We start from the raw sequence: 14,796 nt of genomic DNA, 5'->3' as shown, positions 1-14,796 counted from the left end.
CTCATCCAAGCATCCGCTGTGAAGTAACGCTAATCGGCCTTTACTAGAGTTTATGATAGATTTGTGCATTCCTAGCCTCACTCAGTAGACCCGTCGTTCGTAATGGGCGTCTCAAACTGCACTCTCTTCCCTTCCCTCCGCTGTGGCGCTCCACCGCGTGCAAGAGGCAATTGGAGTCCCCATTACCCTCCTTTCCCTCCTTTCCATACTCCTCCTTTCCTCCTTTCCTCCTTTCCTTCCCTCCTTTCCTCCTTCCGTCCTTTCCCTCCCTCCTTCCCTTCCTTTCCCTCCCTCCTTCCCCCCTTCCCTTCCCTCTTTTTTCCCTCCTCCTATCCTACTTACCCTCCATCCCTTCCCTCCTTGCACTTCTTCCCTCTTTCCCTCCTTCGCTCCTTTCCTCCTTTTCCTCCTTTCTCCCTCCTTCCCTTCCCTCCTTCACCTCCCTCCTTACTCCTTTTTCCTTCCTTCCCTTCCCTCGATCCCTTCCCTCCTTTCCCTACTTTCCTTTCCTCAGTTCCTTCCATCCTTTTCCCTCCTTTCCTTCCTTTTCCCCACCCTCCTTTCCCACTATTCCTTTCCTCCTTCCCTTCCGCCTTCCCTTCCTTTCATTCCTTCCCATCCTACGTTCCCTCCCCATTTCTCTCTCCCTCCTTTCCCTCCTTTCCCTCCATCCCTTCCCTTCTTTCCCACCTTCCCTTCCCTTCTGTCCCTGCCTCCTTTCCAACCTTCTCCTCCTTCCCCTATTTTGCTTCCTTCCCATCCTTTCCTGCCTTTCCCACCATTCCTTCCCTTTTTCCCTTCCCTTCTTTGATATCAGCAGGTCCCTGCATGACAGTCTAAGAGCATCGTGTTTATAGTACCCGGTTTGAAACATAGACTTGAATAATAATCTTTGGATACTATTTAATTTCATCCGTCTGCTAGTTTAAAGCATTTGTTTTACTGCTTTATGTCATCCACAATATCAGAGATATTTTATCTGATAGGTTCAATTCTTTTTTTTCGAATTGATAAAAATCCATAATATGTATCCAAAAACATTAACTACTAATTAACTAAGTAACACAAATAAACTACATAAAACTCATCCAAGCATCCGCTGTGAAGTAACGCTAATCGGCCTTTACTAGAGTTTTATGATAGAGATTTGTGCATTCCATAGCCTCACTCAGTAGACCCGTCGTTCGTAATGGGCGTCTCAAACTGCACTCTCTTCCCTTCCTCCGCTGTGGCGCTCCACCGCGTGCAAGAGGCAATTGGAGTCCCCATTACCCTCCTTTCCCTCCTTTCCATACTCTCCTCCTTTCCCTCCTTTCCTTCCCTCCTTTCCCTCCTTTCCGTCCTTTCCCTCCCTCCTTCCCTTCCTTTCCCTCCCTCCTTCCCTCCTTCCCTTCCCTCTTTCCTCCCTCCTATCCTCCTTACCCTCCATCCCTTCCCTCCTTGCACTTCTTCCTCTTTCCCTCCTTCGCTCCTTTCCCTCCTTTTCCTCCTTTCTCTCCTTCCCTTCCCTCCTTCACCTCCCTCCTTCACTCCTTTTCCTCCTTCCCTTCCCTCGATCCCTTCCCTCCTTTCCCTACCTTCCTTTCCCTCAGTTCCTTCCATCCTTTCCCTCCTTTCCTTCCTTTCCCACCCTCCTTTCCCACTATTCCTTTCCTCCTTCCCTTCCGCCTTCCCTTCCTTTCATTCCTTCCCATCCTACTTTCCCTCCCATTTTTCTCTCCCTCCTTTCCCTCCTTTCCCTCCATCCCTTCCCTCTTTCACCTTCCCTTCCTTCTGTCCTGCCTCCTTCACAACCTTTCCTCCTTCCCCTATTTGCTTCCTTCCCATCCTTTCCTGCCTTTCCCACCATTCCTTCCCTTTTTCCCTTCCCTTCTTTGATATCAGCAGGTCCCTGCATGACAGTCTAAGAGCATCGTGTTTATAGTACCCGGTTTGAAACATAGACTTGAATAATAATCTTTGGATACTATTTAATTTCATCCGTCTGCTAGTTTAAAGCATTTGTTTTACTGCTTTATGTCATCCACAATATCAGAGATATTTTATCTGATAGGTTCAATTCTTTTTTTTCGAATTGATAAAAACCATAATATGTATCCAAAAACATTAACTACTATTAACTAAGTAACACAAATAAACTACATAAAACTCATCCAAGCATCCGCTGTGAAGTAACGCTAATCGGCCTTTACTAGAGTTTTATGATAGAGATTTGTGCATTCCATAGCCTCACTCAGTAGACCCGTCGTTCGTAATGGGCGTCTCAAACTGCACTCTCTTCCCTTCCCTCCGCTGTGGCGCTCCACCGCGTGCAAGAGGCAATTGGAGTCCCCATTACCCTCCTTTCCCTCCTTTCCATACTCTCCTCCTCCCTCCTTTCCTTCCTCCTTTCCCTCCTTTCCGTCCTTTCCCTCCCTCCTTCCCTTCCTTTCCCTCCCTTCCCCTCCCTTCCCTTCCCTCTTTTCCCTCCCTCCTATCCTACCTTACCCTCCATCCCTTCCCTCCTTGCACTTCTTCCCTCTTTCCCTCCTTTCGCTCCTTTCCCTCCTTTTCCTCCTTTCTCTCCTTCCCTTCCCTCCTTTCCCTCCCGGCTTTCACTACTTTTCCTCCCTCCTTGCCCTCCTTTCCCTCGATCCCTTCCCTCCTTTCCCTACCTTCCTTTCCCTCAGTTCCTTCCATCCTTTCCCTCCTTTCCTTCCTTTCCCACCCTCCTTTCCCACTATTCCTTTCCTCCTTCCCTTCCGCCTTCCCTTCCTTTCATTCCTTCCCATCCTACTTTCCCTCCCATTTTTCTCTCCCTCCTTTCCCTCCTTCCCCCTCCCTTCCCTTCTTTCCCACCTTCCCTTCCCTTCTGTCCCTGCCTCTCCTTCAACCTCTCTCCTTCCCCTATTTTGCTTCCTTCCCATCCTTTCCTGCCTTTCCCACCATTCCTTCCCTTTTTCCCTTCCCTTCTTTGATATCAGCAGGTCCCTGCATGACAGTCTAAGAGCATCGTGTTTATAGTACCGGTTTGAAAATAGACTTGAATAATAATCTTTGGATACTATTTAATTTCATCCGTCTGCTAGTTTAAAGCATTTGTTTTACTGCTTTATGTCATCCACAATATCAGAGATATTTTATCTGATAGGTTCAATTCTTTTTTTCGAATTGATAAAAATCCATAATATGTATCCAAAAACATTAACTACTAATTAACTAAGTAACACAAATAAACTACATAAAACTCATCCAAGCATCCGCTGTGAAGTAACGCTAATCGGCCTTTACTAGAGTTTTATGATAGAGATTTGTGCATTCCATAGCCTCACTCAGTAGACCCGTCGTTCGAAATGGGCGTCTCAAACTGCACTCTCTTCCTTCCCTCCGCTGTGGCGCTCCACCGCGTGCAAGAGGCAATTGGAGTCCCCATTACCCTCCTTTCCTCCTTCCATACTCTCCTCCTTTCCCTCCTTTCCTTCCCTCCTTTCCTCCTTCCGTCCTTTCCCTCCCTCCTTCTTCCTTTCCTCCCTCCTTCCCCTCTTCCCTTCCCTCTTTTCCCTCCCTCCTATCCTACCTTACCCTCCATCCTTCCCTCCTTGCACTTCTTCCCTCTTTCCCTCCTTTCGCTCCTTTCCCTCCTTTTCCTCCTTTCTCTCCTTCCCTTCCCTCCTTTCCCTCCCGGCTTTCACTACTTTTCCTCCCTCCTAGCCCTCCTTTCCCTCCCTTCTTTCCCTCCTTTCCCCCAATACTTTGCCTTGTTCCTTTCCCTCCTTTCATCCTTCCCCTCCCTTCTTCCCATCCTTACCCTCCCTTCTTTCCCACTTGCCCACCCTCTTGCTCTCCTTCTTCCCTCCTTCTTCCTTCCCTTTCTCCTTCTCCTCCTTCCCTTCCATCCTTTCCCTCCTTCCTTCCCTTTTTCACCTCGTTCCCCCCTTCCTTCTCTCCTTCCCTTCTCCTTTCTCACCTCTTTTCCATCCTTTCCCTCCAACTCTTCCCTTCTTTCCCTGCTTCCCTTACCTCTTTTCTATCCCTCCTTTTCCTCCTTTCATGGTCTTCATTTCCTTCCCTCCTTCCCTCCTTTCCTCCCTCCCTTCTCTCCTTTCCCTCCTTCCCTCCCTCCTTTCCTCCCTTTTTTCCCTCCTTTCCCTCCTTTCCATCCATCCCTTCCCTCCTTTCCTTCCATCCCTTCCCTCCTTTTCCTTCATCCCTTTCCTCCTTCCCTGTATGACAGTTTAAGAGCATCGCGTTTATAACACCCGACAGATCGACCTGAATAATAATCTGTGGATAATATTCAATTTCATCAGTCCACTAATTTAAAGCATTTGTTTTACTGCTATATACATTCCAATTGAGTTTAGACTAGCAGCATACTTTTTTTGAAAAGTCGCAATCGATTCTTGACTAGCATCCTCCATTTTTAATACGAGCAATGGATTATTGACTAGGAGCAATTGATTTCAGCAGACCGGTTGCTGGCGTCGAGTGACCAGATTGTTTTTAGAGGTTACCCCGGTACCAAAATCCATGCGATTTTTCTCTAACGGGTTGATTAAATGGCACCCATTTAGACGACCCGATAGAAGCACTTTTCAGGCTCAACGGATTGAGCGAGATACACCGTCGCGGCGACACGATATATATTGAAGTAGCACTTCCATCTGTCGATCACCTCTCGCTCGTCCGACAGGATATCTCCCTCCTCACTGCGGCAAATAGCGATCATGGGAGTTAAATCGCTCCGTGCCGCATTCAGCATCCTGTAGAACTTACGAGTTTCCCCGACTGGGATAGCTGCTGCATGAGTTGCTCGTCCGACTCTTCGAAACCGCGCTCCTTGTCCTGGAAGAGTAGGGTCTGCTGCCTTCTCAGTCGTCTGTAGTCTTCCACGTTCTGCTGGGTCTCGCGCTGGAGCATGCGGGTCCGCGCGGCGTTCTTCTCGGAGAGTGCTCGCCTGCACTCATCATCATACATTCCTTCCTCTGGTTATGGGTCACGCGGCCAATTGTTCGCTCGGCTGTGCTGCTGATTGCTTGCTCCACCATGCGCCAGTGGTCATTGAGAGACATCGCCTCGGTAGTGATGTCCTCCGGCAGCGCTTCCCCAAGCGCGATTGCGAAGTCCCTCGCCACAACAGCTTGTTTCAGCCGGTCTGTGTTGAGCCTTGGGGTGGGCTGATAGCGCAGTTTGTTGGCCACGCACAGTTTCTGGCGTAACTTAACCATAACCAGGAAATGGTCTGAGTCGACGTTTGCCCCTCTATAGGTCCTTACGTCGATTATGTCCGAGAAGTGCCTTTCATCGATGAGAACGTGGTCGATCTGGGTAAGTGTTTGCTGCGGTGATCTTCAGGTGTAACTGAAGCGAGGTGCGTGCTGGAAGAAGGTGCTGCGAATGTTCATGTGCTTGGAGGAGGCGAAGTTTACAAGCCGAAGCCCGTTGTCGTTGGTCAGCCGGTGGGCACTGAAACTTCCTATCGTCGGTTTAAATGTCTCCTCCCGTCCGACCTGAGCATTAAAATCCCCGATGACAATTTCAACGTCGTGTTGTGGGCAGCGGTCGTACTCCCTCTCCAACTGCGTATAATAATTGTCTTTATCGTCATCGGTGCTTCCAAGGTGCGGACTATGCACATTTATGATGCTCAGGTTGAAGAACCTGCCACGAATCCTCAACCTGCACATCCGTTCATTGATCGGCCACCACCCGATCACTCGCCTTCGCATCTCACCTATGACCAGGAACGCCGTACCGAGTTCATGCTTTTCACCACCGCTTTGGTAGATCATGCAATCGCTACGATAGGGGCGCTCCATTACTCCTTTCCAGTGCGTCTCCTGAAGTGCTACTATTCCGAAGCCACGCCCTCACCTCGTCCGAAAGAATGCGGGTACTTCCAGGTGCTGTGAGAGATCTGCAGTTCCATGTTCCGAGTTTCCAATCGTTTGCCTTGTTCGGTTGCGTGGGTCGGTATCGGTTGGTCCGGTTCGAAATCCTTTGGTTTCCTTTCGTTGCGTTTATGTTTTTCCAGGGGTGGCTTGCAAGGCCTCTCCCCCAACCTCCAGTCTCGTCGTAGGGCCTACGCATCCTAGCTGATTAAAGTCCCGTAGGATGTCAGGACAGAAGGGGCAACCAGCCGCCCCTAACATGGAGAACAGACGCTGGTTGTCCCCCCCCCCCCCGCTCAATTTAGCCATATAGCCCATCTTCCCAAGGGGTTGGTTTCCCCGTATACCCAAGCTCAGATATTTGGAGAAATATGTTACCGTTCTGTACCTGTCGCGACGGACGAAGCTGGGACTATATAGTACCTATATAGTACCAGTACTCACATACGCCTCTGAGACATGGACACTGTCCAAATCTGACGAAGCCCTCTTAGCCGCGTTCGAGAGGAAGATGCTCAGAAGGATACTTGGCCCCGTATGTGTGGAAGGACAATGGAGGAGCCGATATAATGACGAGCTATACGAGATGTACGGTGACCTCACTGTCGTACAGCGTATCAAGCTCGCCAGGCTCCGGTGGGCTGGCCATGTTGTACGCATGGAAACGGACGACCCAGCCCGTAAAGTCTTTTTAGGCCGTCCACAAGGACAGAGGAGGCGTGGTAGGCCCAAATTGAGGTGGCAAGATGGCGTGGAGGCGTCCGCCATTAAGGCCGGGATAACGGACTGGCAGACGAAGGCGCAAGACCGTGAGCGGTTTCGGACACTCCTGAGGCAGGCCAAGACCGCAAAGCGGTTGTAGCGCCGGATAAGTAAGTAAGTAAGTATGTTACCGTTCTGTACGCCGTGGACGTATTGAGTCGGAGTAGGGTATGGAGATCCTATATTAGCCTTCGAGAGGTGTCAGACCATACCCGTATCAGTGCGGTATTGCTACAAACACTGACAACAGACCAGGTCTTCCAGGTCTAATTCTGGTTAATTTTGACGTTGGATTTTTCATACCAAAGAGATAAACCAGTGGTCTATGGTCTGTTCTGATTGTAAATTTCCGTTCATAAACATATGGTTTAAAATGATTTACTGCCCAGTGTATAGCTACTATTTCTTTTTCTATTATACTCTTATTTTCGCCTTTAGTAAAAGTTTTACTTGCGAATGCAATAGGAAAATCTTGCCCATTTGTGATTTGGGAGAGAACTGCTCCGCACGCATAGTTTGATGCGTCTGTAGTGATAATAAAATCTTTGCTAAAGTCTGGGTATTTAAGAATGGTTGGAGATAGCAGATGCTCCTTTAATGAATCAAATGCTGTTTGTTGTTCCTTTTTCCATTCGAAAAGTGTACCTTTCTTTAATAAATCATTTAAAGGCTTTGCAATTTTTGCAAAGTTTCGTATAAATTTTCTGTAGTAATTACAGAAAACTACGAATCTTCTAACTTCGTCTGCGTTAGTTGGTATAAGAAACTTTCTTATTGTTTCGAATTTTGTTCCATCAGGGTATATTCCCTGGTCCGTTATTTATGTCCAAGATATGTAACATCTGATTTAAAGAATTTGCACTTCTCTGGGTTCAATTTAAGATTGTAGTATCGTAATCTATTAAATACTTGTGTAAGATTTTCTATATGATTTTTCATTGAGCTTCCTATTACTATAATATCATCGATATAAATGAATGCTATTTCAGGTATGAGGCCAGCCATTGCTATTGCCATCATACGCTGAAAACTGTTAGGACTTATGTTTAGTCCAAAAGGCAGTCTTGTGAATTGATAATATCCTTTTGGTGTAGAAAATGCTGTATATTTTCGCGATTCTTTTTCCAAAGGGATCTGATGAAAACCTGACATGAGAAAATGCTGCTCCTGTGTCTATAAATAATGAACTATACTTATTTGCAGCTTTTTCTACTTTAATTGTAGTTGAATTATTCGGCTGATAAATTCAATGTCATTACCGGCAGCTGTTCTATTCCTGCCGGGCTTGGTTTGAAAAATATTCTGTTCCTCTTCTTCTTCAGCTTCAGTAGTAAATATTCTACGAGCTTGTTGATTTGAGAAGTTATTGGGCTGTGTATTTTGTCTTCCAAATTGATTATATTGTCTAGGGTTCCTATAGAAATGTCTATCTCTGTTTCTATTTGGGGTATATGTATTTGGGTTCGTTCTATTTGAATTTGGACTTTCATAATACCTCCTGTTAGTTCTGTTTTGGAAGTTTGGGTTGGAGTTATATCTATTATAATTATTTGTTTTGCTGTTAGAAATCTTTTGAAATTATTGGTGGAAAAATTTTGGTTTCTATTAAAGGCTAAAACTTGATTTGAATTATTGTTTTCGATTTCATTTTCTAATAACTTTTGTGTAGCTGCTGTAATTGTTGGGTATTGTCCGACTTTAAGTAGAATTTTTGTTTCAGAGTTGGAAATGTTTTCTTTAAGTGTGTCAACTCCAACTTTAACAGCCATTTTGTTTGCTACTTCTATTTTTACTATTTTTTGTTCTAGGAAAAGTCCTTTTAATTTGCTAGTTAAGATTTCGACCTCTTCACAAATTTTAGTGGTTTGTCTTGCCTGGATAGTTTTTAATTTGTTGATGACTTTTTCGGGATTTGTTTTCTTCACATCTTACTTTTATATTTTCAGGGATTTCATCGATGTTGTCCAGATCTCGTGGTAATCCTATTCTGGCTTTCCCTGTTATTCGTGTTTTGATAAATTTTACTAGCATTACCTTCTGATCATTTGGAGTAATCTCTTTAAGTAAGTTTACAGAATCTATGAAAATGTCAAGATTCTCTTTTGATCCATCATATGTTTGAACAAGAGATATTGCCATTTTAATATCGAAATGCGCCATTTATTCTGTTTGGGATCGTTTGTCATTTGGTAATTGTTTATGCGAAACTCAATCGCTGAAAAGCATTCGCTGGTTTCACTGTTAATTTTGTTTAAATACTCTTCCCTTATGGCTTCTCCGAGCTCTATCAATCCGATTGTATGGATGTTAATAGTTCTCTAGCCAAAATTTTATATTTACTTATAGTACAAGCTCTAAAATTATTTGGTAAATACTGTAATTTATGTTGTATTAACCATAACTGGAATAATTTATCCTTTAACTCACACTATAAATTCGATCCATTAAATAATAACGACAATCATAATAAATAACATAATTAATTAACGTTTAAGACCAATAAAACTGTTTCGCAAAAACTATAATTGTTCCTATTTATTTTTTATTATTATTATTATTCTTATTATTTTTTACTTATTTATTTATTTATTTTTATGTTTATATATATTTTTTACTGAATATTCATATATATCCCATAGTGTTAATTTTACAATACCTGACTTAACGAAACTTATCGTTTGCGTGTCCTACGGCATGCACGATGTGTAGTTTAAAAGCTGCTCGATGTGTATACTGCGATGGCGTCGTTGACTGCTTCCTCGCGTATTGTTGCTCGCGTTCTATCGTTCTTAACACTTTCCTCGTGTTGTTCGTTGTGAAAGTGCTGCTGCTGCTGCTGCGATTATGGGATTGTTAAGTTCGGTTTCACTTAGCGCACTTAGTTTCACACTTTCTTGTGCATTATTCTGATTGGTATTCCGGTTCGGTATTTATGTGTCACTGCATGTGTAATTGTTGTTGCTTTTAATTCACATATGATTTCATTTTTAGCACTGTATTGGTGATGTTTCGGGATATTCATGCAGTTTCGGGTGAGTTTTTCACAGTTGTTGTATCACGGAACTAATTTGTATTGGTGTCACTGCACATTATTGCATCTCACTTTACGACGCGTATCGGCTTTTGTGTTTATCAGTGTAATGTGATCTAAACGTACATCTATGCCGAATACTTTAGTGTTTGTGAGCTTAGTGTATATGCATTATGCATAATAGTGTTTACGACGGATTTGCACTCGCGATTGTTGCGATAACTTTTACACATACCTTCGTCCGCTTTTCGCACTATGGTATTTTTATTTCGATAGATAAATTTTAGCATAGTGTTTACATACCGTGTCCAACGGGATTTTTATAACCTGCAGCCTTTCGTTATGCTTACTTCTGTGTTTTGTTCGTATTCCTTTGCTTTGGCTCTGTGTCACGGTCGCCATGTAGTGAACTTGTCATCACTTAATGCCGTTCCTGAAATAAGACGGATTGTATTTGCACTTTCATGTAAACTCACTTTTATTTTGTCACTTTACTTATATTTAATAGCGTGGTTGGCTTCTACGGATTTGCGAATCTATTTTTGCGCGGCGGACTGGACTGCGTGATTTTACTGATACGCGCTACGCGCGAGCTTCCTTTTATACGAAATAATTACATTGCGCTTATGAGCATATTTAGCTTATCCGCTCCGTTATGCATGATTACAATTTATTATCCTGCATTATGCGCACGTGACTTTTTGCGTACATTAGGTAACATCGTCCTTCCATGTGTATTATCCTACTGCGCAATTGGATGAACTCAACTCATGAATTAAATTTTCCCTATTTATCTAGTTGGTTCGGATTAGAACATATTGCACTTTTATGTCTAATATTTGTGTGCATCTAATTACAGTAATTTATGTTCTGATAATGTTTAATCTAAAATTTTATACTTGTAAAAACTATTTCTTTTGAGTGTGTTAGTGAATACGATCACGCCACTTATCATGCTATTTCATTCTATCCTTAGTGCGGTTTGTGTCTAGGATGTAATGAATTTACTGCAGATTATTATAGCGGATGTTATACTAATAATTGTGTCTATTCTAATCTAATTCTAATTTGCTAAGTCTAATAGTGTCGGGTGTCGAACCTATGCTACACTATGATCGATTCGGGATCAAAATACAACTTAGTCAGCCAAACTGTCTGGGAGCAACTAAAGTCCCAACATGTTGTTGTATCAAATCAACACCGTGATGCCACAATTACACTCAAGGCATATGGCGGACAGGTACTGCCGCTCGTAGATGTGTTTACTGCTACAGTCACTTTAGGCTCAGCAGAAACTACTGCCGATTTCTATGTCGTAAAGGGTGATGGCAAAACTTTAATTGGGCGTGATACGGCTACTCTCATGGCAGCGTTGAAAATTGCCGTTCCTATAAATACGGTTGACAACGAAAACCATAAACTGTCGACCTTGAAGAATGTTGTGGTGGATATACCAATAAAATCAGGTTCACTAGCTGTCGTTCAGCCATACCGTCGAATACCGGTTGCCCTGGAAAAGCTTGTCGATAAAAAGCTGAATGAACTACTGATTCAGGGAGTTATCGAGCAAGAAAATGAGCCATCTAAGTGGGTATCACCTGTAGTAGTTGTCCCTAAAGGAAACAACGATGTTCGCATATGTGTAGATCAGCGGCGCGCTAACGAGGCGGTTGAGAGAGAAAATCGTCCACTACCTACTTTTGAGGACTTCTTACCACATATGGCTAAGGCAAAAGTATTTTCCCGTTTGGACATTAAAAATGCTTTCCACCAGGTTAGTGCAAACGAAGGTTGATTAAGGATTGATTGCGATTTAAATACTTTTTGTTAACCTAACCTATTTGAATTACGTTGCTTATAACTCAATCGAAATATATTATATCAGAAACTAATCCTAATGAGTTTCATTTTAGGTAGAAATTTCAAACAGTCTCGGGGGATTACTACGTTCATCACACGCAGAGGTTGTTCTGTTACATCAGACTTATGTTTGGAATAAACTGTGCACCAGAGCTGTTCCAGAAAACTATGGAACAAATTCTTACGGGCTGTGAAGGATGCTTGAATTACATCGATGACATTATTGTATACGGATCGCATAGAGACGAACATGACAAAAGACTGACAGAGGTTCTCCAAAGGCTCAAAGAGTGGAACGTGGTGCTCAATGCAGATAAATGCGTTTACGGGGTATCAGAAATGAGAATTTAGGGCATGTTATATCTGCAGAAGGAGTAAAACCAGACAACGATAAACTAAATGCGATACGAAACTTCAGGGCACCAAAATCAGCAGAAGAAGTTCGAAGCTTTTTAGGTTTAGTAAATTATGTAGAAAAATTTATCCCTGATATGGCAACCATTACACATCCATTACGACAACTAACAGTTGAAAGGACAAAACTTGTATGGAAATCAGAGCATCATTTAGCCTTTGAGAAACTCAAATCGTTTATGATAAGCCCATCAACACTGGGTTTTTTTGATATTGCAGATAGAACACAGTTAATTGCTGACGCAAGTCCTGTTGGGTTAAGAGCGGTATTAATACAGCTAGATTCCGAAGGAAATCCGAGAGTAATTGCATACGCAAGCAAAAGTCTATCTAATACTGAAAAACGCTATGCACAAATTGAAAAAGAGGCCCTTGCACTTGTTTGGGCAGTAAAACGCTTCCATTTTTATCTATATGGTCGTCAATTTGAACTTATAACAGATCATAAACCATTAGAAAAATTATTTAGTACAAAATAGAAACCATGTGCCAGGATCGAGCGATGGGTAATACGGCTGCAATCTTACAAAGCATCTGTTATACATAGACCAGGGAAATCGAATATTGCTGATCCACTTTCACGCCTCGCGATCACAGAGACCGTAGAAGGTAAATCATTTGATGAGTTTTCTGAACAGTATGTGGCATGGATTATTTCCAATGCATCACCAGTAGTGCTAAAGCTTACAGAGATAGAAAAGCTTCAGAAGCCGATGGAACTATTCAAGCGGTTCGTCAGGGAATCGAACAGAATGAATGGACCGAAGATACTTCGACATTCAAAATATTTTCTACTGAACTATGCTTTGCTAACAACATACTGTTGCGAGGAAACAGAATAGTTATCCCTGCTTCATTAAGAGAAAGAACCTTACATTTAGCCCATGAAGGTCACCCAGGTATGAGCATTATGAAACAGCGATTAAGGGCCAAGGTATGGTGGCCAAAACTTGACTTACAGGTAGAACAATACGTCAGGAATTGCCGGGGATGTATGCAGCGCTCGTGCCAGAACCAATGAAGCGAAGAGAATTGCCATCAGCACCATGGCAACACGTGGCCATTGACTTTCTAGGACCTCTCTCGTCAGCCATTTGTTGTTAGTAGTAGTCGATTATTTCAGTCGCTACATAGAAGTAGAAATTATGAAAAAGACGGATTCTATAGAGACTATAGGACAGTTAAACTCAATTTTTGCACGAATCGGACTACCTCTATCTATTACAGCAGATAATGGGCCGCAGTTCTCAAGCGAAGATTTTCTACAGTTTTGCACCACCAATAACATTAAATTGATCAGTACCACCCCATATTGGCCGCAACAAAATGGCGAAGTCGAAAGACAAAACCGATCCCTTCTTAAACGACTTATCATCAGTCAATCAATGAATGCAAATTGGATCGAAGAGCTTAACAAATACCTATTAATGTATCGATCTTCTCTTCATTCAAAACTTCTCTTCAAACACCGTAAGATATGCTTTTTAATTATAACATAAGAGATAAATTACCATCTATATTTAATCCAATAGTTGAACATGAAGAAGTGGCAGACAGGGAAAAGGAAGCTAAACACAAAGGTAAAATGTATTCAGATAAACGAAGAAACGCAAAAGTTAGCTCAATATGCCCGGGTGACGAAGTTCTGGTCAAACGAATGCGTAAAACCAACAAACTATCATCTAACTTTGGGGCAAAAGTTTTTAAGGTGGTTGAAAGGAAAGGAGAGATTTATTATTAGCATCAAAAGAATCCGGTTTGAAATACCGGAGGCACGTATCTCTTTTGCTTAAAGTTTCTATAGAAGAAGTAACCTCTTTGCACCAGAACCAGTAAACAACGAAATGATAGATCCAAATAACACAGAAAGGAATGTTACTTGTAAAGATACCAAAGCAAATTAACTGATAGAAGTCTTAGCGATAAGCCAAGTAATGAGACCACAAGATCTAAAAGAGCTATTCACAAACCAAATTACTTAAACGACTATATTAGCAGTAAGAAATCCATTAGTCAGTAAGCAAAACATTATCTTTAAAAGAAAGGAAAGTTAATGTAGTATAGCAGCCTTATAGATACATTGTGTATACAAACCTTGTTATGTTGCCAGACAGATGAAAGATAGAAAAACAATAAAAGGGCAATCGCATGTGGAACTACGAGGAGTCAAGATGTGCTTTATCAAGATACTACACCCTCCCTCCTTTCCCTCCTTTCCATCCTTCCCTTCCCTCCTTTCCCTTTCTCCTTTCCCTCCTTTCCCTCCATCCCTTCCCTCCTTTCCCACCCTCCTTTCCATCCCTCCTATCCCTCCTTTCCCTCTATTCCTTCCCTCCTTTCCCTCCTGTCCCTCCCTCCTTTCCCTCCTTCCCCTACCTCCTTTTTCCTCCGCCATCCCTTCCCTTCTTTCCCACCATCCCTTCCCTTCTTTCCCACCATCCTTTTCCTCCTTCCCTTCCCTCTTTAACCTCTTTCCCCTCCTTCCCCTCCCTCCTTCCCCTTCCTCCTTCCCCTTCCTCATACCACTCCTTCCCATCTTTCCTTCCCTTCCCTCCTTCCCATCCCTTCTTTAATTTCAGCAGGTCCCTGCATAACAGTCTAAGAGCGTCGCGTTTTTAACACCCGTGTGTCAGATCGTCCTGAATAATAATCGTCGAAAAGCATTTAATTTCATCCGTCCACTAATTTTAAAGCATTTACTTTACTGCTATATACATTCCAATTGAGTTTAGACTAGCAGCATACTTTTTTTTTAATGGTCGCAATAGATTCTTGACTAGCATCCTCCATTTTTGATTACAAGCATGGATTATTGACTAGGACCAATTGATTTCAGCAGACCGGTTGCTGGCACGAGTG

General features: G+C 42.9%; 1 protein-coding gene across 1 annotated transcript; it reads right to left on the bottom strand.

The window, feature by feature from the left end:
* Window positions 1–5,330: 5,330 nt before the first annotated feature.
* LOC121601136 lies at window positions 5,331–5,798 on the bottom strand. Its single transcript, XM_041929932.1, has one exon. It carries the CDS (start codon window positions 5,796–5,798, stop codon window positions 5,331–5,333), a length of 468 nt encoding a protein of 155 aa, XP_041785866.1.
* Window positions 5,799–14,796: the final 8,998 nt, after the last annotated feature.

This window comes from Anopheles merus, unplaced genomic scaffold (assembly GCF_017562075.2).
Source record: "Anopheles merus strain MAF unplaced genomic scaffold, AmerM5.1 LNR4000031, whole genome shotgun sequence".
Lineage (NCBI taxonomy): Eukaryota > Metazoa > Arthropoda > Insecta > Diptera > Culicidae > Anopheles > Anopheles merus.
The sequence above is the reverse complement of the archived record's forward strand: the minus strand, read 5'-3'. Positions and strand labels throughout refer to the sequence as shown.